The 27,102-nt window shown below is 38.7% G+C and overlaps 1 protein-coding gene across 1 annotated transcript in view; it reads right to left on the bottom strand.

Moving 5' to 3' along the window:
- Positions 1-1,343: 1,343 nt before the first annotated feature.
- The window catches only part of LOC140531807 (A-kinase anchor protein 9-like), a 90,579-nt gene continuing 64,820 nt past the window's right edge, over positions 1,344-27,102 (bottom strand). Inside the window, exons 14-20 of the mRNA XM_072650519.1 lie at positions 18,195-18,345; positions 12,274-12,483; positions 11,261-11,299; positions 9,789-10,024; positions 8,234-8,353; positions 5,665-5,721; positions 1,344-3,228 (exon numbers count right to left, since the gene is read on the bottom strand). Of these exons, the coding sequence (XP_072506620.1) occupies positions 5,674-5,721; positions 8,234-8,353; positions 9,789-10,024; positions 11,261-11,299; positions 12,274-12,483; positions 18,195-18,345 (804 nt within the window). The 3' untranslated portion in view covers positions 1,344-3,228; positions 5,665-5,673. The remainder of the gene's footprint in view (positions 3,229-5,664; positions 5,722-8,233; positions 8,354-9,788; positions 10,025-11,260; positions 11,300-12,273; positions 12,484-18,194; positions 18,346-27,102) is intronic.

Here is a 27,102-nt window from a genome sequence, read left to right on the forward strand (position 1 = left end):
CTGCTCAGGCTGCCACACGGTTATTTTGATGTTAGAGTGAAGTGAGTCATTTGATAGTTAACAAAGGGAGGTTTTTTTAGCCATAGCCTACAAAGGATGTTCAACAAAGACACTCCAGCATGTAGAACCGGATGTGGTCTGAGCAGCAGGGTGTGGTGACTTGGGCAATTTTGGAATATCTACCAAGTCTGAACGTCCCCAACGCTATGTGAGTGGGCCTTATAATAATATCCGTAGTTGACCAGGAAGTCATGTCAATATGGCCAATATGGCGCCTTGAGACTGCATCAGGGGAGGCACAACTTGACCTTTGGCCACCAAATGCTGGGATAACTTTGGCATCTTTCAGGGAAAAACTAGCCTAATTCATGTTGCAGGAGTATGGGGGAGCCTTAGTAGATAGTGGTCTGATCAGAGACTGCTTGGAAATGTCTAGGAGGTAGCGCGATGGGCCCAGGACTGACTGAGATAAGGTGAAAACTTACCCATCAGAGCGCAGGATCCCAGGGGGAGAAAGATCCAGTTCTTTTAGAAGGAGAAAAGAGAAGGCCAGAGTACAAATTAGATGACCAGAAAGTTTATCATATGGATGAACTTAGCATTTATTTCCTTTCATATTTGGTCAGTCACTAAACATTGTTTAAGTGCTTGCTGTGTGGCAGGAACTATGCTAAGGGCTGGAGATATAAATACCAAGGGAAAAAATGTCCTTGCCCTGAAGGAGCTTATAATCTAATGAGGGAAAATAACACTCAAAAGGAAATGAAAAAAGCAAGGGAGAGAGGGAAGGAAGGGAAAGTACCCAGCACAGAAGCATGCTGGATAAGTCCAAAGGAATGCAGTCAGATGGTGAATGAATTTATAAGGGGAATGGGAAATTTTCTGAAAGTCAAGGGGTAGGAGAACCAAATATGATTGGGAATGCTTAGAATAAAGGATTCCCTTCCAGATTTCAATTTGTGATCCTATATTTGATCGTTAAATACTAGTGCGTAAAAATAAGCATTTGCTTATTAGAGCCCACAAGCAAGATGATAAATTAAGGGTAAAGCTATTCATTAGACCATGTGATCTGTTCATTAGAGCATTATGCCTCTTAATTGGCCAAATTTTGGCAGACATCTGTCATTTGCCAGAGGCTCGTGACCAGGCAAAGGCTTGTGACTGTTACCCATCACAACCGAGCATGTTTCAAGGTGCCAGCCCTAAAATTTGACATTTCACAGTACAGGACAGCGGTCTGTGACTGCTGGCATGCCTTCTTTGGACACAAATGACAACCGAAGTGGATTGTCCCAAGATCTCCTTCCTTGATGCTGTAGACTTTGGGTTTCCACATGCTACCCTTTTCCCTTCTTCTTCATCAAATGATCAATCAACAAGTATTCATTAAGTACCTATTATATGCCATGCACTGTTCTAGGCAGTAGGGATACAAAAACATGAATGAAGCAGTCCCTACTCCCAAGGAACTTACATTTTATCAGAGGAGGCAGATCTGGTCTCTTGTTTTTGGTGCAGACCAGATGAGAGTGGAGTGGAAAGCTCCCCTCAGAACCTCCATTTAAGGAGCACACCCAGGTTGGCCAACTCTTCATTTCCCATCCAACTGTACTTCTTTAGGCTTCATCATCCTCCCATCCTCACCTCAGCTCAGAAACAAGAAAGCAGTACCCAGGATGCCATTCCTGGCTCCCAGAAACTCCCCCTAATGTACCAAACTCATGCTGGATCTCTTCCAGGGACAAGAGGAGAGGAGGGAAAAATGGGGATACTGCTGTTGTCTCTCAGGTCTCTTGTTGAATCCATGGACAGGAGAACCAAGGGGTTTAGCCCTTTTATCATTGAAACTATAGAAGAAATGATACCTCACATTTCTAGAGCTTTACTCTGGTAGGAGTAGCTAACTGCTAATATTATTCTCATTTTGCAGACTAGGAAGCTGAGGTTCTTACAAGATGAGCTTGGGCTTATCTAAACTAATCAATGCCAGAAACGGGACTTTGATGTTAGTGGGTGATTCTAAATCTAGTGCTCTTCTCTATAGAAAATGTGAGTGAGAGTGAGAGCCATGGCCTCTCACATGCAGAATATTTGGGGAAAGAAAAAAATCATAGATTTAGAGCTAGAAGGGACTGTGATGTTCATTTGATCCGATCCACCCATTTTAAAGATGAGGAAACTGAGGTTCATTGAAGAGGAAGTGACTTGCTCATGGTCACATACTAAATGGCATAACTAGAAATATCTAATAGATAGGGGGAATATCTAATAGATATCATCTAATATTGTTTAATAGACAGAGGGAATATTTAATAGATTGCATCTAGTATTTAATAGAGGGAATATCTAGTAGATAGTATCTAATATTGTTTAATAGAGGGAATATTTAATAGATTGCATCTAGTATTTAATAGAGGGAATATCTAATAGATATTATCTAATATTATGTAGTAGAGGGAATGCCTAATACATATTATCTAATATCTAACAGATACTATCTAATTGTGTGTTCATCCTTCGTTGCCAAAGAAGGCCATGCCATCAGAGAAATAATGACATGACTTGCGCTTGACTTTGTTTTTGAGTGAGGGAGGGCTGTGCAGGTCACCAGCCTCACTTCTCCTCCAGAGCCATCTGAATCCAGTGACCAGATATTCATCAGGATGACTGGAGATGACCCAGGAGGAGGTAATTGGGGTTAAGTGACTTGCCCAAGGTCACACAGCTAGTGAGTGTCAAGTGTCTGAGGTGAGAACTCAGGTCCTCCTGACTCCTGGGCTGGTGCTTTATCCACTGCACCACCTAGCTGCCCCTATTATCTAATTATGTAGTAGAAGGAATATCTACTAGATATTATCCACTATTATCTAATAGACAAAGGAAAGAACTGGAGTATCCATTAGAGTGAGGGGAAAAAGTCTAGCACATTAAGGGACTCTACGTGAGAACGGTCTGATCTAACCCTAAAGAGAGAACAGAACCTCTCTCCATTTATAAACACCAGGAACAACTTATTAAAACCAGTTTCCCCATAGCTTGTCATTTTACTCCATGTATCTTTTAATCCCTTAGAAAACTTTTAAAAGGTTGTGAGCTTCTTATAGGAACAAGAAGATGGCAGAGAAGATATAAAGCATGTTTTCTCCTTGTTGTGGGCCATGGAGGAGAGGGATCCTGGTTGAAAGCATCATTTGATAATAGCACAGACAAGCCAATCCTTGGGACCTTTAGGGAAAAAAAAGAACTAGGTTAAGGGTGGCATACATAGCATCCAGAAAGTGACAGGTGACAGTCCTGTTGTTTCACCAAGAGGTGGTGTGGCATAGTGGGACTCTTGAGTCAGGAGAGACTAGTCTTCACCAGTAATTACTGGTGTGTGTCCATGGGCAAACCAATTAAGTTTTCTGGGCCTCACTCAGTTTGTAAAATGGGGATAGTAATACCTATCACACACATAGGGTTGAGCGAATACCTATAATGGGCTATGAAAGCTTTGAGAGATGTCATTGTAGGGCGTCTTTTCCTAATTTTCCTGTTTGGTGTGGCTATTTTGAGTTGTGTTTTTCACTAAACTCAGGGCCTGAGGTCCCCCCCTTCCCTCCACCCCCATCTAGTCATTTCTCTGCTGTTCAGCTGTTGAAGACACAAATCCACCCCTGGCTTAAGCAGGTAAGGGAATGAATCAGTAAAATAAACCCCAGCACCCAGACACAAACAGAAATGGTCTTCTACCCTAACAGGGGATTTATGGCCTAATACGCCTTAAATCTCTTTGATTCTCTATCACAGTGGGAAGTCATGGTTTCTTTAGAATTCATTGATCTTGTGGCAAAGCTTAGGGTATGGGGTCATCTATCCCTTATAGTTTCTTGAAAACCTCTCGGGGGGCAATCTGGAGAATGCTGACAGCCTTTCCCTTTGCTTTGGAATCATCAGGTATCAGCTTCAGCTCCCCAGTCCCAGATTCCTTGGTCATGTTCCCTTCAGTCCACTGTTTTGACTGTATGTTTGCTCTTAGACTTTCCTGGATCTGCTCCAGTCCACTCTGCTCTTCTCTTCCCCATTCATACCTTCCTTGCTTATTCAAGTGATTCATTTTTTCATTCTCTCACCTTGTAGACACTCCCCCCAATTGGAATCTTTACCGGTGACATCACCAGGTTGAGGCCAGGCCAGAAATTTTGGGAGATGTTGTCCAGTCAATTTCTCTGAGAGAATGATGCCTTTTCGGATCCAAGCATTGCAGAAAATAAAATTCCAAAGACTGATTGATTGATTGATTGATTGGTTTATGTATTTATTACCCTTTTGCTCTGGTCAGACCACATCTGGAATGCAGTGTTTACTTTTGGGGAGTCACATTTTAGGAAAGATATTGCCTCTCTGGTTAGCAGTCAAAGAACAACCTTAAGGGTGGTGAAGGGCTTTGTGATCGTTCTATATACTTATAGTTGAAAAAAGTGCAGGTATTATTTAGAAAAAAACTTAGGTCAGACAGCATAGCTGTCTGCAAGCATTTGAAGGTTTCTCATGTAGACTTGGTCTACTTGATCCCATAGGGAAGGAAGGAAGGAAGCAAACTAAGCCTTTATTGAGTACCTACTATGTACTGGCACTGTGCTAAGAATTTTACAAACATTCTCTCATTTAATCCCCGCAACAACTTTGAGAGGTAGGTAGATGTTATTCTTAACCTCATTTTACAGATAATAAAACTGAGGCAGACAGAGGTCAATTGACGTTCTCGTGGTTAGATAGATATTAAGTGTCTGAGGCTGGATTTGAATTGAGGTTCTTCCAGACTCCAGGTCCGGGGCTCCATCTACTGGGCCACCTAGCTGCCCTATTAGGGAAGAATTCAGAATAACTAGTGGTAGCTACAGATAACCAGATGGAGGCTATATGGTAGGAAAACTTGCTATCCTTTAGAATTATTCAAAAGTGGAATTGGCTGCCTCAGGAGGTAATAACAATAATAGTATTTATATAAAATTTTAAGATTTTCAAGGCCCTTTATGAATATTATCTCATCTCATCCTCACCAACAACACTGAAAGCGAGGCGCTATCATTATCTCTATTTTATTGGAGAGTAAACAGAGGTTAAGTGACTTGCCCAGGATCACACACGTAGGTTCAGGGTCTATCTTGACTCTGAGCATCTAGTTCCCTGGCAGTGGCTTTTTTCTCATTTGAGGTATTAAAGGGAAGGCTGGAGGATCATTTGTTTGGGCATATTATAAAAGGGGTGAGTTACAACCCAAGGTCCTTTGCCACTCTGAGATTTTGCAGGAAGGAGGAGCAATGGCCCCTGCACATGTGAATAAGCAGAAGGCCCCTGCTAAGGAGAGAAAGGATGAGGTACACCTTTGATCGGTTACCTTGGCCCCCTTCTTCTAACCCTTTACAGGCTTAGCTGCCATCAGTGACTCTGAGTGAGGAGAGACAGGAGGTCCTGTGGTATAGGGGCAGTGGCGCAGGATTCAGAATCCAAGGACCTGGGTTTACTCCTAGCCCTGACACTTAATCCTTATATGATGCTTAGGCTTTTGCAGGTTGGTCTGGGAACCCAGCCACCATTTATAGCATTGTTTTAATGGGAAAGCATCATACAACTTCCAAAGCAGGAGACTTAGAATCTAATTCTTGGAACACAACCCACCTGTGCTCTTCATGTCTCGGAGCTGCTCACCCTCTCTCTTGAGCTCGAGTATCCATCCTGTACAAAGGAAGCAAAGTCTTTTATAAGGACAGACAGGCCCAAATAGTCAGTCTCTTGTAAGATAGGCTGTCTTATTTAAAGTAGGTCATATGTAATGGAACGTGGCATAAAATGGGCCTGTTTTAAATGAGGCGGTCCGTATGACATTCTACATTTTCAATCAACCATGTGTTTAGTTTTGTGTGAAAGCAAAAATTTCAGCCTTATTTTGGATCACAAATGTCGGCTGCTCAGATAAGGGGTGCAAATATCACCAAGTAAAAAAGAAAAGCAGAAATTGGGCCTTAATTTCTCCTGGTTGCCACTTTTAATAAGGAGCGTGTCAAACACAGAGATTCCAAGGGATGGTGAAGATGGTGTTGTTCACTGAAGTCATGCTTTATTGGATCCTTATTTTTTTTTTAATATATGAATGCATTATATCACCCATCAGGATAAGTTAACATGTCCTGTGCCTTTAAAGCTTGGTAGAAAAATAATTTTAATGGCTCCAATAACAAGTCCAGATTAATGCTGGAAAATAGATACTCCAAATTGTCAAATTGCATATGCATTCTTTGGCTCCATTGGAGTCAAGAGTAAATGCTGCTTTTGTACTGAGTTTTCCTGACTGCCAGTGGAAGGACTGTAACACATTTATGAAGAACCAAAATTGGAATGAAGCATGTTACAACAGAACTCCAATTCATTCCTTCTTGCCAATTGGATTGAATTGAAATAATAAATCATTAGTACAATAAAGGAAGACAAGTTGAAAGGGTGTCTGGTTAAAAGCAGGAATAATTTAATTAAAGAGATTTGGGAAAAAAGAAAAAAGAGTTCATAAACAAGCCATTTGTGATCCCAAGTTTCCATTAAAAAGCAACAATGATAAATGTGTTTTTCTTGCTATCTTAGAAGTAGAGGAAATAGAAATAAATGTGTATGTTTAAATGGAAAAAAACCTGAAGAGTTACAGTTGTGAGTTTAACTGCAGTGGGAAAAATAGCTGAAAATCATTCCTTACAAAGGTCATCTCCTTCTGTTGTTCACAGCAGATCCAAGTGCACATGGTACAGTTCTTTGTGGAAGAGAGGATTCATCTTATAAATTAATTACTGCTGTTTGTGAAGAACACAGTGTGTTGCAAAGCAAGGCTGAGTAATCCATGATGACCTTTCCTGATAATCAAAGCTGTTGTCAATTAGATGCCACTGATTTTAAGTTCTAAGCACTCCCTGGGCCATCAAAGGCAGCTTACTTTGGGAGATAAGCTAAGGATGAGGTGACTTTTAGGCAGGCCTTCAAACTCTGGAATAGTTTTCCAAAGTGTCAGAGGGTAGCCTACAACTCCATCAGCTGCAGGAGATCTCTGATTTCCTCAAGGCACATGTCCTCCACTCTTTATGCTAATACTCCACAACCTTGTTGGAGCTGCAAGAAGCAGGGCAGTAGAGTGGAATGGAGGATGAACTTTGGAGCCTGGGAAACCTGGGCTGCCATTTTATAGATAAGGAAACAGAGGATCTGAGTGTTCCGTGTTCTTGGCCACAGTGATGAGGTGGCCCTCTATACTCCAGGTCTATTGCTCTTCCCACTCCAACAGATTCCCTGGAGTCAAGAGTTTGAAAGGCTGTCACGGGAAAGATGGCCTCCTGAGTATAGGACTGGAGCAGGAGGTAGAAGTAGCAGAGAGGGAGACAGAGGTTCAATGGAAGGAAAAGATTTCTAACAGTAAGAGCTATCCCAAAGGGGGATGGGGCCATTTCAGCAGGAATGAGTAAGCAGAGGATGTGTGACCAACGGTCAGCAGGACTATAGAACAACTTTTTGGTACAAGAGTTAGACTAGATGGCCTCTTGGATTCCTTTCAACTCTTGGGATTCTGTGATACAGTGAGTAATCAGTTTGCCCATAGAAAATCCTACCTCTGACAAACAGGGCTGAGTCACCCAAGTGGCCTAGGCAGTTAACTCTTCATGTTGAAGTTTCAGATGAATTGCTGATGCACATTTGGAAAGAGTTTCCCCATTCGGAATTCCCTATGAAACCACACAGTTTTAGTCAAAGAAATGGTCTCCTTATTTGTACATATTTTGAAATCACTGAAGTGCTTAATTCAAGAAAAGTGGAGCACAGAGGTATGTATATTTGACATTTCATTTTAACGAGTGAAAACAAATTTGATTACAAATACAGTAAGTGAGAAGCTGCCTCCCTGTGTCTGCAGCCAAATGTTTATTGAAAATGGAATAAACAAAGCCCCAATGCTGTTAAACGAAACCATGGACAGCATGAGGCAGTGACAACTACGCTGCAGCTCTCCCTATCCCCACAAAGAGATCCAAAGAGAAGATTCCAAATTTCAGTAAGTGCATCAAGGGCATTTGGAAGACACGGAAAACTTTCTACAGAGAAACAATATCAATTTCCCCGTTTTACTTTCTTGTTCTGAAGAATTATTTGTTAGACTAGATTTCTGGCTTTCCCAGCACAGCTGTTTGTTTGGACCCCTGGTCCCAAGCCTTACCTCTCTTGTCTGGTCTTCACTGACAGGCTGGAACTTAGGGGTAGCCTTCAGCTTCTGTTCTAGTTTCTGAATTTCTTGCTGGAACACATCTCTTTCATGTTCTCGATCGAATGCTTGTTCCTAAAATTTGAGTATAAGATTAATAGAAGAAACAGTCATTTAGGTGCTATTTTTCTTTAACATGATTTTAGACAGTCTAGCTTCAGGTACAGTGCTGATTGAACGCGAGGAGCTACAAGAGATGACAGCATGAAGACTTGGCTAGCTCTACAGTTCTTATGATGGTGCACTCAAAGCAATGAAGCTTGACTTACAACTTCAGACAGAGAGATAAAATGAAGTCAAAATGAATGTCAAAAGCATAATGAGTCAATCGAATTCAAATGATGTGAAATGCAGGGAGAAAGAAAATAAGCACGTTATAATAATAACAGCTAATATTTATTGAGTGCTCACTATGTCAGGCCCTGTATTAAGATCCTCAAGTGACATGCCCAGTGTAACACAGCTAGTAAGTATCAAAGGCCAGATTTAAACAAAGGTCTTCCCGGATCCAGGCCCAGTGCTCTATCCACTGTGCCAACAGCTGCCTCCATACAGAATACAAAATGTGAAAAAACTTGCTAACTATATTCTTAAAATTTATTTAATTTCCTGCACAAGAGGAACACTATAACATTAACTTGGGATCAACTGCCTGCAAGGTAATAAGAATTCTTTTATAAAGGCATACTGAATAAATGAACATTTCTAATCTGGTAATATGTCAATTCTAAAACACTTAAGTGTTTGGAGTATAGACTAGAAGAGAATTTTGAAACCTTCAGGACAGCCCCCAATACCTCTTTCTTCCTTAAGAAAAATAAAAAAAAATTAAAACCTATATAGTACACAAAGGGCACTATAGATACATACTTTTATTTTGCCAGGCATACACCTGGTTGTGCAAGCATCTAAAGGATTTTCCCAAAGTAAAAAAAAACACAAACCAGCACACGCCTGACTAGAATGTTTTTCATGAAAATCTCCCAGTGGCATGACGTGATGCTGGTGGGGTCACTGGCTACTAAAGGCCTCAGCCCTGGAAGAAGAGTCACTATTTACGTGCCACCACCTGTGCGCTGGACTTTTCTCTGTTCAACTGCTGGCACCAACGGTACTGCACTGTTCTCAATGCTGAAAACCCTTAGCACTTTGAATTGATATAGAAAACATCTGCAGATTTTAAAAGCAGCCATTTTTACACATGTGATATTGAACTGTCACGAGGTTAAGGTTGGAACCTGGAAGGTTATAACTGTCATTCTACTGGATGCAGTGGAAAGAATGCTGGATCTGGAGTGAGAAGCCAGGGGTTCGAATCACAGTTCTGGGTAATCCTACCAGTCATTACAGGTTCCTGGGCCTCATTCTTCTCATTTGTAAAATGGAGTGGTCTATTAATGATGCGATCTCACATTCTCTCCATCTCTAAATCTATGACACTGCCAAGACAAAATCCTCCAGATCTTCAAAAAAAGAAGGCAGATACACCTCCATTTTTCTTCATACTTACATCTAAAAATTTTCGCATTTTCTCCAGCTGCTTCTCCAGGAACTGGTTTTGCTGTCTCAGATCCATCACTTCAGTAGTCTTTTCTTGTTCCAGCTCCTTAAAGCGGCTGACTTGTTCCTCTACGTCTATTTCCAGAGCTTTCACTTGTTTCTGAAGGTCACCACAGACCTTTTCTGCTTGACGCTGAACTTCTAGTTTTTCCCTCGCTAGTCTTCCTGTTTCTTCCAGTAGTTCTGCTAACAAATGAAAAGTCACTGCAGGTTTTGTTACCAAGTTAATGATGGAGCACACCACAATTCTACGTACAGGATTAAACCACATGAAACAGACAGAAAACCTGGATTTTAATTCAAACACACAAAAGAGGCAATGAGCTATGCTTTCTTTTTCTCTTTAAAATATTCAGAATATCTAAACTTACCATGTATCATGCCACCATAGATCATCATTATAAGCATTATAAGCACAAGAGTACTATCACTAAATGGTGATTCTTATGGGGAAAAAAAGCAAAGAAAGTCAAAGTTATATGTTTTTACTCTAGGGAAAGGACAAAGTTACCTAATGCAAAAACCATCACTTGATTTACACAAAGTGGTTAATTTGTTCTCAATCCAAAAATCTATTTTTTATATCCATGCATTTCCCTCATTTGAAGAACCAATACTATAAACCTTTATGTAGGACCGCTGAGAAATATAGAAAGAGCAATGATTTGATTAGAATGAGATTTTCTATTTTGTCCTTTTTCAGATACCCATTCCTGAATTACCTTTCACGTGCAGCAAGGGAGGACTGGCAAGTGTGTATCCAATGCAAAGCTCCTCTGCTGGGAAAAGATGTAAGTCATGCTGGTGCCCAGAGACCAGATCATTGACTGACATCTGTGATATTAATGTGGTCAGTGCTAGGAAGCTGGAGACACTGACCCCCTTTCTTTTATTTCTGCAAACACTACTGATGTTAATAAGGAATATAAACACAAAAAAACCCCAGAAAACTTTTGTTCACTACACATCAAAGATTCTTCTGATGCCATCATCTTATATGCTACTTAACCAATTCCTCATTTAGACAATTATCACGAATCGATGTCAACAGCACTTGGCAAAAGTAATTAATTGTCTATATTAATTGTATTTGGAAGTTAAGAGACACTAAGTTTTATGAAACTAAGGTAGTCGTAATTACTTAACTACTTAACTTAATTACTTAATAACTTAATTACTGTTCAAAAATGAATACAATAAGATGATGGTGAATATGAATCTCTTGTTAATTTCAAAAAAAGGAATATGCTTTTTAACTGTAAGAAAATTTTTGTTAAAGGAAAAGACTAAGTGTGAAATACAACAGCAAAGTTTCAGAGTTAGAGAAATGGTTAGTTGGAAGTCCAAGAATCATTATTTACTTAATTTTAGGAAGTAAGTCTATCACCCGATTAAAGACAGCTATGTAGTACACAAACACACCTGCTTCTGGTGCTGCATCGACTGCAGCATCTACTAGCCCTAAGAGAAAAGGAAAAGGAAACAAAAGCAGAATAATTTACACACCATCTCTTCTTCAAGTGGGTTAATATAAAAAGGGAAAATGAAGCAAAAGACAAGACTGAAGTTCACTGACATTAGCAGCTTTTCTTGGAAATTCTAAATATTTCTCATTAGTTCACTCAACATTTATTAAGCACATACTAGATACAAGGCATCATCAGATTTGTTCTTCAGATGTGAAAAATGCCAACATTACACTTGAAATTTTTCAATACATTAATTTGAGCAACCACAACACCACAAACAGTTCTTCACTGTAGGTCAGAAATTTCAGCATTATTTAAACATTGCTAAGGAAGTTTGTGGGGCCACAAAATTTGTAATTGATTGTAATCTGTAATGTAAAATGGACATGGCTTGAAAGAGACAAAATTGGGAATTCACTGCAAGTAATTCAAATGCCGTACTCACAAAAAACTTACGTTTTCTAAATAATTAGTTTTCACCCTTACCCCTGAACTCTAACTGTAATTATTATTATTAAAAACAGATTAAACTAGGTGGCAACCTGCTTTTAGAAGTCATTAACTTTCTCACTCTGCTCTACTCTACAATCAACTATCTCACCCCTCCAAACTGCTCATCATTTGTCAGGAAGTACTGCTCAGTAACCAACTAATTTTTTTTTTTCATTCTCTGCCATTAGAGTATATACTTTTCACAAGTTCTTTCATATTCTGCATTATCAGCAACTTCCACTTGGGGTTAAGTGCATAAAGTTGAAGGAGGAAGTATTCTTTCCTACTGATACCTGGGGAAAAAAATAGCTATATCCCAGCTACTGACTAATAATACCAATAACATGCTCTAACATCTTTAAAGCAAATGTAACGTGCTAAAGCCACCAAAGGGAAAACTGAAGTGAGTCAACTCAAAATGAATGTGCATATAAATATCATATCTCATAAAAAAATAGTCCAAATAATACATACCTTGGTGAGCTTGTAGTTTTTCAGCTTTCCATATAGCTATCTCTCTAGAGAAAAGTTTTCTTTCTTCCTCTATTTGCTCTTTTTCTTCTTCTAACTCTTCTAATTTTCTACCTACACATAACAACTCCTCCGCAAGGTAGTCAATTAGGTTACCCTTTTCCTCAAATTCACGTTCAAAAAGAGCTTTTTCTTCTTCACCACCAATGATGTCTGGGAAATAAAATTATCAGAAGAACAGGATTGTTTTAGCCTGTGGTTTTATCACTGGATTTTCAAAAGAAGAACTGATGCAGTATCATGACAATTTATAACTTGCCTACATACCATTTCAAATAATACTGAATTGTTTATTAAGAATATTAAAAGCTTATGTCTTGACATGGTAATTAAAGTGCTATTTGGTTTTTTTCTTGGTGCTTAAATGCTATTCTAACTTACAAATGTCCCTCATAATAACAGTTTACTTTCACACACTTTACATGTTGCTTTTTGGAGACTTAGAAGGACTATATTTACAGGTGGAACAAGGAGGGGGTATGGTCCAATGAAAAGTATACTGGATTGTAAAAAAATGTTTTATGGATGTGTTTTGTTTTTATATTGAGAATAATTGCAGATCACCTTCACTCCATGAGCGGTCTGTTTAACAGAGTGAAACAATTAGGCAAAACTAATAATATGACGATGTCATCTAAAAAGTGCATCACATGCCACATTCCCCATGTGCAGCACCTGCCTCACCTTTTTACTTTTAAAAGTTAACAGAAGTCTAATTTCTCTCCCTTCCATCCAGTATCCCACTGGGGGCAGGGCGGGGGGAAGAAGAAAAACATTTCTTGTAACAAATGTGCACAGACACGCAGAACAAATTCCTTCCTGGTCTATATTGAAATATAAATGCAAATATAGTCTATTACGTATATGTATAGATACGTGTGTGTGTCTCATTATACACCTTAACTCTGTCCTCTCTCTGACATGGAGAGCGTGTTTCATCACTGGTCTTCCAGAATCATGAATGGCCATTAAATTTGTCGTAATTTTCTGTGCTTTTAAACTTGTTTTTCTACTATTGTTGTTACAGTATAGACTCTTCTCTTGGTTTTGCTCATCTCATTCTCTATCAGATTATGAAGTCGGTATATCCTTTGAGCCAGCTATACTACTGCTAGGTATCTATACCCAAAAGAGAGCAAAGACAAAAAAAGGTACATGCGCGCGCGCGCACGCACACACACACTCTCTCACACATTAATAGCAGCTTTTTTGCGGCAACAAAAAACTGGAAACTAAGAGGTGTTACATAATCGAGCAATGACTGAGTGAGTTGTAATATATGACTGTGATGGAATACTATTGTGAAATAAAGAAACAGATTTCAAAAAAACATGGAGAACCTTAAATGAAGTGATACAGGGTGAAATAAGCAGAAACAGAAGAAAAATTTGTACAATTAGTATCAATATCCTCACATTTTTTTGGAAGACTTTGATAACCTACTGAAGAGGCTGGGTCTGTCCTAGGGGATGTGGCCCCAAACTGCATCTCCGCCCCTTTCTCCTGATGTGACTGAGGTCATGTCCCTTGTCTTTTCTGGATCTAATTTTCTTGTAGGGAAAATGGAGGACTTGGACCAGTCTGAAATCTGAGATTTGCAGTTCAGTATCAACATGTGATTATCAGCTACAATTTATAGATGAGGAAACTGTCTTGCAGCTGTAGGGCTCGAACTGAAGTCCTGACTCCAAGTCATTCATTCACTTGTTCATTTAACCAGGGTTGGTTTTTTTTAATAAGTTTTCTTAGTGTCTTTTGTTTCTATGCCACAAGCATTCAATCATTTTTAGAAATACCATTCCCTTCTGAAACTCCCAACCTTATGGAACTGAACACTCTTTTATACAAAGAAAAACAGTTAAGCAAAAGCAACTGCTAACCATCGCTACATCTGATAATGTGGGTTTCAATCAGCCCTTGCCTCCCTACCAAGAAGAAGGAAGTATGTTTCATTCTACTCAGAAGTTTTTTTAATAATGCAAAATTAATTCTTCTTTTGGTTTACACTGTGGTAGTCAGTGTACATGTTATCCTTCTTGCTTTCCTTCTCTCATTCTGTATTCCTTCACACACATCTCAGATTACTCAGTTTCTCATGTGTCTAATTTCTTATTGCACAATCCAATGCCACCATATTCAGACTGTAAAGGGCTTTAGACACCAAGCAGAACAATCAACATTCTATCCTAGAGGATTCAGTTTTGTTTTTTTTTTTGAGCAGAGATCTATGTTTTGGAAATATAACTCTACCATCTATGGAAGATCAATGGAAGAGAGGAGAGGTGATGAACAGATGTGAGTAAAGAGAAGGCACTGGATGTGAGGATGTGAAGGCTTATCTGGTAAGACCTGTCATCTATGATTTGATAGGAGAGGATGGAGTTACAACCAAAGGTGTTATTTGAATTATTATTCAGTGGGCACAGTAGTACATGAAAAAGTGACCTGACGCAGTATTACAAAATAGCAAAATGAGAAGAATATTTGCAGAGTTCCTTGGACAGAAAAGAATTTCAGAGGCAAAAACAACATAGTATATACAATAGAAAGAACACCGAATTTAAGAGCCAGAAAGCCCAGGTACAAATTATAGTTTCAATATTTATTGGAAGTGTGACCAAGGTCAAATGACTTTACCTTGCTAAGAATATTTCCACACCTATAAAATAGGGATTAACAATTTATTTATGTACTGTGTGGGAAGAAAAGAAGGAGGAGGGGCAGAGACAGAACCGTATTAATTCCTCTCTCGATATGAAATGTTCCTGGGAAAATGACTATTTTCTCTCTGTGGCCCTTCCCTGTGTCTCTTCTCCACCCATGTATCGATCTCTAATAATGAACATACTGGTAGGGTCGTTCAGTGGTTTGAGAGTCAGAGTGCCTGAGTTCATTCACAGGCAGATACCGGATCTGTCTAGCCCTGGATTATTCATGTTAAACTCTTGGAGTCACAGTTTCCTTGTCTTCAAATGTTGCCAGGCCTAGAGGCCTGCGTGGGCTACCCGAGTCTTCTTACCTCACCTCCGAGGTCTTCGGTTGGCCAAAACCGGATGCTCATATGAGAGAAAGGACGTTCCAGAGTCGAACAAGGGCTGAGCTTTATTTCAGGGTCTCGGTTACAAGTGCAGGGGGGTCTTCCTTAGGAGGAAGAGGGGGAGATTTCCTAAGGAGGCTAAGATCTTAAGGGATTAGAAGTAGAAGTACAAGCGGGGAGAGAGGGGGAGGGGAGAGAGGAAAGAAGAGAAGAGGAGCCTACTGTCCTCTTGGCTCCTCACGTGCTAAGAGAGCTTTCAGGCTTCCTCAATCCTACTTAACCTTCAGCCGCATAGTTTGCATCTGAATACCATGCTGTTAGATAACAATAGTGTGCCCAGATCCGGGACAATCTCGAGGGCGGGGAGATCTCTCTCCCATCACGTTTCTCACAGGAAGAGGCGGAATTACTCGAGATGGCTCGGTTCACCTCGATTCCCAGCCGTTTCCTGGGGGGGTCTCGTGAGAGCTCTAACATTTAGAAGCTCCCACCTTTACCCGCCCGAGACTGTCCACACGGAATTGAGCTTCCAATCCCAACAAAATGTCAATACTTCAGTGGAGTTTCTGTCACATTAAAGAGGAGCTCCATCCAATGGTTTGGATTGTGCATAGCCCCTAGGGCATCTACCAGCATGCAGGGGCCTTCCTTTGACACTGTAGGCATTGCTGTCCAATGACAGATGCAGCTTTTGCTTCTGTGCCTGTCCTGGTGATGTGTTATAGAATCTTCATGCCCCAAATGCCTCTCTTGTGCTGCCCCTTTGGAGTAACCCGCAATTTTATTTCTTAGCCTGTGATGTTCCATGCTCCACAGCCAAATAGAATCAGCAGAAAAATATGGGTGTTAAAAAGATGGAATTTTGTTTCAAAGAGAACACTGGGAGTTATGAAAAGGAAATCCAATCTACTACTCAATTCTAGGGCCAGTTTACTGTCCAACTGCAACATATGACCTAGCCATATGTCCTTCAGGACTACCTCTCTGAGCTGTGCGTCCAACTGTATAAAAGAGCCAGACAAGAGTACTACATTTATTTGCTTTGTCCTGATTGGACAGTGAGTCAGCCTGAAGACCTTCTCTGGGTAGACTTGGTCTCATCCAGTTACTTACTCTTCATATAGCACACTGGGAGCCAAAAATGGTGACTCCACTCTCACTAAAAGAGAAATTAGTTTGTTAGAGATATCTTGACAGATCTTTCCATTTATTGTCATTGTCCTCCTGGTTTCATCTTTGACGATTCTTGAGATAACTGTGGAATGATCCACAAAATTTTACAAACGAGCTTATCCTAACTGGTCTAGGTCTTGCCCACCCTATTTCTCCATGTGTTAAGAAAATCAACTCTTTGTTGGCTTTAAGCTCTTTAGATTCCTCACTGTGGCAACTGATTTATACTGGTTAAGCTTCCTTGGAAAATTGTGAAAACACCTAAAAAAGGACCTGCTCTCTCTCCACATAGAGGAGATCATATCAGACAAGTGTCATTCAGATTTTACTTAAAGACTAAGTGAATGTGAATCTTCTACTCCTGAGACTGCTCTTTTCACTTATGGATAGCTCTAACTGTCACTAAATTATTCTCTAAATCAGCAGTTCTTAAATTGTGTGCCATGGAATTCCAAGGCACCACAGCAAACTCACAGGGAACACCACACAAACCACTAGTTCAAAGTAGATTGCACTACAATTCTCTCTCTCCATGATGTTCTCAAATGTCTGAGATGGGGTTCTATTCACTTGTACTTTCAGCAATGCCAGCAACTTCTTGAACCTCCTTTATGAGATCCTATTGTTTCAAGTTGGATTTTCAGTGCATAAAAAGCTGTGATAAAAAGCAAGCACCTTAAGAAAATCATTGTGGAACACAAAATGAAAATGGTAGTGTCCAATCTGATTCCAAGGTTTAAGAAGTAATTCAGAGCCCAACAGGTGCAGACATCTCATTAGTAATTGTGGCTTTTTAAGGATAGATGAAAAATATTTTTTCTTCAATTTCTGTATATTATTTTTTCAAATGGCCACTACATTATTGGGACGTAAATACTTATTAAGTTGTTTGGACCTAATTACTTAATAACCAGAACTGTAAGATATATTTTGTGGCCTAGGATGCCATAAAAAAGTTACTTATACAATAAGGTGCCATGAACTGAGAACATTTAAAAACCTCTGTCTTCCATCAAGCTAAAATTAACGTACACAACTTCCACCCACTGATGCACATTCTGGCCAATGGACCAGAATAAATAAATAATAGGTCATGAAGGTACTGAAATAAATATTCAAATTAAAATTTATAAATTATAATTTATAGGATTTTATATAATATATTTATACATATACATTATAAATTAAAATTTATCTTTGACCATATAAAATGTGGATATTTATAGTATTCATTAACACTGTTTTGCTTAAACAACGAGATGCACGGCTAACATATCTGGGGAAAAGATTTTATAGAATGAAATGAGGCCATTTTATTAATACAAGTTAAAGATTTAATTAATAAGTCTTGTATTTTTAGAAACACCTCTGCAAACCAGAAGGAGATAAAATTCTAGCTTCATGCTTTAGGAAAAACTTCTCAACTTTGGTCATAAGCATTTAATAATCATAAAAAAATGTCACATCACATGAATTCATAACAACGTTTCATAAAACCTAACTGTTTACAGTTTTCCATAATTTCATTTAATTTACATTTTACTCCTCATCCATTTAGGAGAGTGAGCTAAACAATAACTGGTGAGCAAAGCCAAGCCTCCCAGTATGTGCATCACACTACGTGTCAACACCCCCAAACCTCTCTAGAACTCACATTCTGTTCTGCCCAGTTCTGAGTCCAGATGCTCCCTGGCTTTCTGCTCTTCACTGACTGGCTCTTGGAATTTCAGAAATTTTGAGGTCTTCTTGTTCCGCCTGAAAGACTCGCACACCAACTCTGTCTGTGTGACTTTGGCGTGTTCAAGCTAAATTAGGAGAAAAGTTGCGCTGATGAGGAATTCATTGCATAACAAGTAAACTGAGGAAATTAAATGCATGCTTGCCTCTCAGAGGCAAAAGTTAGAATTCATGCTTAAAAATAAAGTGAAGAACAGCCTTACTCTATTTTTTTATTATAATTTATATGGAATGAATCCCAGGATAATTTGGTATAAATTAAAAGGAGATATCAATAAAAAAAGACAAGCCTAAGAAATTTGCATTAATTAGTCAAATCAGTCTTTTATTTAAATCCTTTCAATGAATGTTATTTATTATTAGCATGTAGAAATTACAGGGACCCTGTTCTGTGCTGTCTTCTCTCATCAGAGTGTGTGATCCTTGAGGACATGTACTTGTATTCCCACTGCTTAACATAATACTTAGTGTATAGTAAACACAGTAAATAAATGCTCCATCTGTATGTTTTATGAGACTGAATTTATATAATTGATCTGCTTGGTGGGAACAGAGAGGGGATTATACTTGTAACTCAGAGAAACTGTGTTGACATACTAGACCAACTCAATTGCATATAGTTACATATAGTTACAAAGCTAAGTTTAAGTTCAGATTCAAAATCAGGTCTTCTGACTTCAAGTCCAATATGTTTTTTTTTTTTTTAACAACTGACATAATTGTTTAATCAGCTTCTCCACTACAGATAGAGTGATTTCACACATACAGTGCTGGCACCATGGAAGTCAGAATTTAGGTACACAAGGGTTTGAATGTCACCAAGGTGGAAAACTTTAGAGCTGTACCCCATCCAGGCTTTGGTTTCCCTCCTAAACCAACTCCAGTGAATTCCTGGAACAACAGTCCCGTCAGGCATTCCAGACAAAGCAAATGCCCCATTAGGAAAAACTCAATGGCCTAGCATACTAAGGGTCTGGCTTGTTAAATGGCTCTTCAAAAACAAAGAGATAAATAGACAGGAAGGCAACAAATACCCAGACACCCAACATGCAAGTAAGGAAACCTCCAAGAATAACAGTTTGACACTTAAGAAATCACATCCAAGTTTGATCCAAGTAACTGGTTTTCTTCCCAATGATCAAAAAAGGTTAACTCTGCAGTTTTTCCCACACCTTTTTTCTTTACAGACTTTCACAACTTGGGAAAATGAATCAGTATGAGATCTACTCTGGAGTGTTAGCTTAGATAGGGAGGCCTGTGCCTTACCCTCCTCTCAAGGAACACCACAATACACTTCCACTAGCAACAGAGAATGCTTTGGTCTTGGTAGTTCAGCAACTAGAACAACAAAGAAACACATGGCTCCTATTTGCTTTCAAATCACAATCTCTCCATTCTCCAGTTTATGCCACTCCATTACAAAGTGGTGGAGAACAGCGGATAATAAAAGCAGGATCTAAATCAAGGACCCTCGTATTCACACAGAAAAAGGTAGAACATTCAGCCTTACCTCCTTTTCCACTATGGGAAAACAAACAGTAGGATCGAATGGCTCTGAAACAGATTGGGGGAGAAGCAAATTTTGTTTGGATAAAAGCTCCAAATGTGAGCCCATATGAGCTGGGGGCCAGGCTACCTCCTCAGGGGAGTGAGTTCTCAGCTACTTGTACTATCTTTGGCAAAAGCATAAGACATGCTCCAGTACACCCAACAGGAACAGGTAGTACTTGCTGGGTGGCTAGGTGGAGCTCACCAGTATTCAGACAAGTTTAATATATTAATGGACTATAACTTGTTTATTTTTCAGTTGGTAAAGAAGGAAAAAATCAGCTCATTTCAGTTCCTTATTAATTTTTCTTGAAAAAAATAAAACCATGCTAACCTTCAGCTAAATAGTTTTGTCCTTAAAAGATGCATACAATCTATCTATACTATGTGGTGCTGTGTCCTTTATCTTCGTCTACTTGGGACACTTCTAGGAAATGTTAGCCCAGATTATAATTGCCCAAATGTGGGCAAACTACCAGAGCAAGACCCAGTAGCTGCACCAGAGCTACTGCAATTTGGAGACCAAGGAGCCTCTCTCGAGCTATAAGGTTCCAAGTTTGCTTATTTGCTTGCTTGCCCTGATAATACTCTTTATGAATATTTAAATAACATTGATTGATTTCACCTATTTCTGTGACTTTTGCTTCTAATTTACGTTGCGTTTGCTTAGAAAGCAGTTAAAAATTCAAACCAGCTAAGCCACAAGATTTTTGTTTATTTGTTTCTTTTCAATTTTACAGAATAAGTCAAGAGAATACAAACTTGATACACATGCTTTAAAATAACTCTGGTTATAACTACACTTAGGTTTTATATTAAATCAGATTTTGGCTAAAAAAATAAGTAAGCCTTACTAAATCCAATATGACACTATAAAATTACCAATAACGAATTAATTTTCCCATTTGAAATACAAAGTTTTACTTATAGCCAAACTAATTTGCTGTAATAGGTATTTAATAAAATAAAAACAGAGCAGAAGGTAGTGTGATATGGTACAAACGCCATTTAGCTTGAAGTCACAGGTCACTTAAAATCCATGCAATTTTGGGAAAGTTCCTTAACTTCTCTGACCCTCAACTGTCCTAATATATAAAGTGATGGAGTTGGGGAGGGTGACCTCTAAGTTGCCCTCCAGCTTTCTTGCTATCTTCCTTTTGTCCTATAAAGTCATAAAATCTTTTCTTAAAGAAGCAATATTTCAGTTTATGAGAACTGTGTGATATGATACACTTTAGTTGAAATGATTTACTACTACTTTGCATAATAATATCAAATCTTAAACATTTTCACCTAAATATTTTAAAAAAATACTTAGTGAATTTGTGAATTACTACTGAACTTTAAATGAGCGTTTTCAATATCCCTGATAAAATTCACTGTCACTTTAATATAAGTTACAGGAAGGATAATAAAAGTTTTGAAAGCCACCTGGCTTGGGTGGTTAACATTTGTTAAATATTAGCTAAGTATATTATAGTTTAAGCCCTGAACTTCACAAGAATGTGGTTTATGTCACATTAAAGAACATGGAGGGGTGATCAAAATATCTATTTTAGCAGTAATGAACTTAAGGCAAAAATACTAAATATATAGTATTACTTATGAGAAATACTTACTGTATAATGATGTTACATTTCCTGTAAAGAAAGCACAATATTTTCTCACAGTGGTATATTAAGTATTTTTAAAATAGAAAAGGTTCCACATAGAATTTCTTTCTAATTAATCTTATTAGATAAAATAATTAAATATCTAATTAGATAAAATTATTAAAATTTCTTTATTTAAAGATAATCTAATTAAGACATTTTCAATAAATGCACTGAAGGAAGCCAAAAGGGGTGGCATAAACAAATGGAACAGCTCTACTACTACACTGTTAAATTTGATACATTTATTTCTTAAGAAAACACAATTGTACATAAATTCATAGTTTCGTATACAAGCTTATTTCTTTTTGGTATACTGAAAAGTTTGTTGAAGATTAAGTTCAAAATTTAAATAAAATTTAATTAAAAAAATACACCCCTTGACTCCTGTTATCATTTCATAGACTGAACAACTTTTCCTAAGGCCAACCACAGTAAACTTCTCCAGAAAGTGCCTAGTAGGTCACTTGAACTGGAGAACAGTTACACCAGTCTATTTTTCCTCAGATTCAGAGCACACTCATGCATTAGGTCACTGAAAGTCACCCAAACCTAATTCACCTAAAGCTGAATGGCAATGATATAAACGAAAAACCAAAACAAACTCAGAATCACCAATGAATAATTTCAGTACTTACTGAGTATGGTGGGGTAGGCAAGCAGATTTTAGAAATGAGCTTTACTATATGCCCATTTCTTTTATTACTAAAATGAAAAATAGAAGTGTTAACAACGATTGAATTATTTTCATCCAGCTGTTCACTGAGAGGAAATGGATCTGGTCAAGGCACTCGCGATTCAACCTCATACATGTCTTCATCCTGCTCTTCCAACCACAAGCCACTGAGGGTATCTGAGGCCCAGTAAGTTCTATAGGAATCCATTCTAGAGACGGAGTCACTGATGATCTGTTTGACTGACTAAGCAGGTTGGCTACCTACGGTTGATTAAAGAGGGTTTCTCTCCGAGATTCTGAAGATAAACACCAGGACAGCATCAAAAAAGTCTCCTTGTCACTGTCTTAGGCAGTGAATCTTCGACAATTAATGAACGCACCTGAGCAATTGAAAGGTCCAACATAACCTCACTTTTCAAAAACTAGATGAGTGCCATTCTTCTCACAAGTGATAAAATCCTTGAAAAGCCAAAGAACGAGACCAGAAGCAGCTAGTCAGCAAAGCAATAAATATTGGCACCAACCCTGTAAGGTGCAAAAAGCAAGAGACGCAAGCACAACTTGGCAGGGAAAGTCAACATTTGAAATCTCCATAGAAGCAAAGGACGAGAAGTGTAGCTCATCTTGGTTCTGGCTGCTTGACTTGGTTCAAAAGGAAAAGCTCTTCTGAATTGTTACTCAAATAGGCCATCGGGCTATGCAAAAGAATTCTTCTAGTCAATGTTCCCTCAGGAAAAGTTCAAGGCAGAGGGAGTGGTTTTAATGTCCTTACCTCTAGGTGAACCAGAAGGTGGAATCTGAATTACTACGCCCACAAAGAAGCCAGCCTAACAGGATCCAAGGACCACGTCAGAGCTTTGCAAAAGGTGTTTACACAAGTTTGTGTTTGTAAAATAATCTGGTCATTTTTCTCTACGTTAAAAAGCTAAAAGACATATACACTGAATTCATGGGACCATTTTATCAAAGAGCTTATTCAAAGCCTGTAGCATGCCCATTATTTAATTTGGGGAAATTTTACTGACATTCTACCTCACATTTCACTGACAAACAAGATCCATCCTCTTGAGCAGTTAGTTGATAAAAGTAAATGGCTCAACTATAAACCATTTTCATATTCAAACATATATAGACTAAGATTTGTTCACCAAATTCACATTTGTTCACTAAGATTTGTTTTAAAAACGAAGGTGCACAGTGCACCCAGCTGCTGAAGTGAATCCAGTTTGTGCACTCTGTGAAACAGCGCATAACGACACAACAGGTGTGAACCAGTGTAATTAGGGGCTCTAAAATGAATACTGACTCTAGCAAGCCACTTTCAATTTTTTAAAAAGTACATTAAAAATTAAATGATATGAGTTTAGATTAAACAAAAGACATTCTTGAAGTATCTTCTCTGAGGCAACTATCAAATTATCTTGAACTTGACAATTCTTTCTCACATACAATAAGCATTAGTCAGGCAAGCAGATGGCTCTAATAAAATTCAATACCACTTACAAATTCCATTAATGGGTATCTTTGTTTTATTAGATGTTGAATAAGCAAGGAAAATCCCCAAATACCTCAAGGAGAGTTTTTTTGGTAGTGGAAGGAGATTTTTAATTGGAGTGGGGTATCTGACCCAGAGTCTAAAGGCAGATGACCTTCAACTTCTTCAAGTGAGTCTGTTGTTCTCAACATGGCCTGCTGTGGAATTTGTCTGGATTAAAATCTGTTGCATGGACAGAGAATTAATTTTGCCATTCCCAATGCTTGTCAACTGGCTTTTTAGCAAAACAACATCTAGATGCTACAGTTATTAGTGAATCTTCTTAAAACTGTTCAATGTTATCAAATAAGTGAAATTATTTCTTGGTGGATCAGACAGATATATGGCTGAAAAAGCACACCTTTTCATAGGACCATTACAGATGGTACTCTCCAGTCAAAAGACTGGAAATGGCATTCATTGGAGAACAGGACTGATTATACAGTTAAAGCTGGGAAGAGCTACGTAGCTCATGTAGTTAGCTCAGGTTACAGATGAGGAAACTGAGGCCCAGAGAGGTGAAGGCTTCCTAGGTGGACAGCAGCAGAGCTGAGATACGTCCAACATTCTTCCCACTTTTTCGAGCTGCCTCTGTGATTGGTTTTCTCTGACTGTTACACTATTCAGAAGCTAGCCCTGCTCTTCCTGTTCTTTGTGAAAATAAGTGCAGAACTGCAAACCCCTTCTTATTGATTAACATTTCCTCTGTGACTTGTTATTTAGCCACCTTGACTACCCTGAATGCAACCAGGAATCAGCAAATCAGCAAACTAGGTACAAGTCAAAATAGATGCTACAGAGGACGTACATTAAAGCTCATGTACTTTAGGATCTTAGAGAAGAGCATTTTTATGATGATATATATGACAAAACAGGCTTGGTTCACTGGTTTTCAAACCCATAGAAGCATTAAATCAATTAATTAATAAGCATTTATTAGGTTACTATTATATACTCTGTGCTAGGTGCCAGGCCTTCAGATGTCAAGAATAAAACAATCCCTGACCTCAAGGAGCTTATAGAAGCAGGAAACTGAAATGAATGTATTTATATTTGAAACTCTGTTTCAGGCAGACATAATGCTGATGGCAATTAAAAGTATTAGGTAACCTTATAAAGCGAAAGAGAATGCTTAGAGGCAACGAAAAGCACAGAAGCACCTAGGCTACCTTGAATTTCACAAATTTATATCTGTGCTGTGTGTATTTTTACATGTATTTATTATCTCATATAAGCTCAATGCAAAGGCACACAGTAGGCACTTAAGAAATACTTGATTAACTTTGAATCAAACAAGGCTCAATTTTGTTAAGTACATTCTATTTAAACAGTAAGGGGTATGTATAAAACACATTAAAATATAAAACACAACAAACTGCAGTGAGAGAGGATGACTGGATTCTTGGGGGTTTCACGTGGCTGATGTTCTACTAACCTTCCAAACTGGTTAACTGTAAGGCCAAATCCTGCACACAGAGCACAACCAAAACTCTGACTAATGCTCACCAGAGTGGGAGGAGGACCATACAAACTTTCTGTTTGCTATAATTCTATCTAAGCTTTTCAAAAAGCAAACAACTCAATAGCTGATCATTATGTAGCTCACTCATTTTCAGAAATACCCTCCCTTCTGAGAAAACAAAACTGTTGACTATTTTAATGGGTCACATGACATTTTTCTCAGATGTGGAATCAGTAAAACTCTAAAGACTTTATCAGATAATGAAGGAAACATTCTGTAGGAGTAAACAGCTCATTCATTAATTTCTCCAGGCCCTAAGGACATCACTTGGAAGATTATCATCTTTGGTCCTAAAATTCTGAAAAGCATCTGTGGGTGGAAAACTACTCCTGTAAAGTAAGTAGCTACCTGTAGTTCATTCAGTTTGTGAAAGCTGCATCCAAAGCTTACCACCAAAAAAGATCACCTTTCAAGGAAGAGTAACACTCTATATTAAAAAAAAAAACCCAGCTTCTTAAAAAGATACTTTTCTGCTAGTGTGAGGGAAGTCTTTACTGTATGCTAATTACACAGCCTCTGATTTACTGTTTTCAAATAGACCTGAACCTATAATTAGCTAGTCTGGGCAAAATCCAGCAGGACTATATTATAATAGCTAATTATGACATGGAGCTGGATACAAAACAACTACATATAATAAGTCATTAGCCTCTAAGATGTATATTAATTCTCTATCTTGATACTCATGTTATAATCATCATCTATCTTCTTAAAGTAAAAACTCATTCGTTAACTCATCCAGTGAAAGAAAGACATACCTATCAAACCCTGGAACAGCACAGACACTTGCACAGGGTATCCCAAAAGTCTCTGTGCTGTTTTAATATGCTTTATAAAAAATGCTTTAGTAGCTTAAAACAATACAGCATATAATATAATGTGTTAGCGTACGGTTGGTTGGTAGGTTGGTTGTCATCCTTTGTTCTCAAAGTGGACCAAAATGACATCACCATGATAAACTCAGGTTTCACTGTGTCTGACTGTGGCTGATCAGACCAGTCCAAGCTCAGAATGCTCTACCACAGGTTGGGCACAGATAGTCCGGGTGAACATTTGGGGTAGATACTCCAAATTTGTGCCTCCTGAGTTTACTTTGTGCTGTCTCAATTCTCCTTCGCTCATACAGTACACCACCCTTTCTGATGTGGGCACTCCATGCTGAGCGGTCCTATGTCAGTGTTTCCTATGTTGCACAGTCAAATCCAAAGTTCTTGAAAGAGACCTTGAGGGTGTCCTTGTATTGCTTCTTCTGACCATCATGTGATCACCTGCCCCGTGCGAGTTCTCCATAAAATAATCTTTTAGGCAAGCACACATTTTTCATTCGAACAACGTGGCCAGCCCATCAGCATTGTACTGTCTGAAGCATAGTCTGAATGCTTGGCAGTTCAGTTCAAGCAAGGACTTCAATGTTGTCTGGTACCTTATCCTGCCAGGTGATTCTCAGAATTTTCCTAAGACAGTTCAAATGGAAGTCATTCAGTTTCCTGGCATGGTGCTTGTAGACCGTCCATGTCTCACAGGCATATAGCAATGAGGTCAGCACAATGGCTCTGTAGACCTTCAGTTTGGTAGTCAATCTAATACCTCTTCTCTCCCAAACTTTTTGTCTGAGCTTCCCAAACACTGAGCTAGCTTTGGCAATGCATGGATCAATTTCATTGTCAATGTGTACATCCCTGAAAAGTACACCACTAAGGTAAGTGAACTTATCCACAGCATTCAAAACTTCTCCATTTGTTGTAATCGATGGTTCCACCTAGGGATGGTGTGCTGGTGGCTAAGGGAGCACCTGTGTTTTCTTGGTGTTAATTACTAGGCCAAAATGAGCACAGGCAGTAGAGAATTGATCCATACTTTGTTGCATCTTAGTTTCAGAGGCTGCACTGAGTG

Source organism: Notamacropus eugenii, chromosome 3, assembly GCF_028372415.1.
Source record: "Notamacropus eugenii isolate mMacEug1 chromosome 3, mMacEug1.pri_v2, whole genome shotgun sequence".
NCBI classification, from domain to species: Eukaryota; Metazoa; Chordata; class Mammalia; order Diprotodontia; family Macropodidae; genus Notamacropus; species Notamacropus eugenii.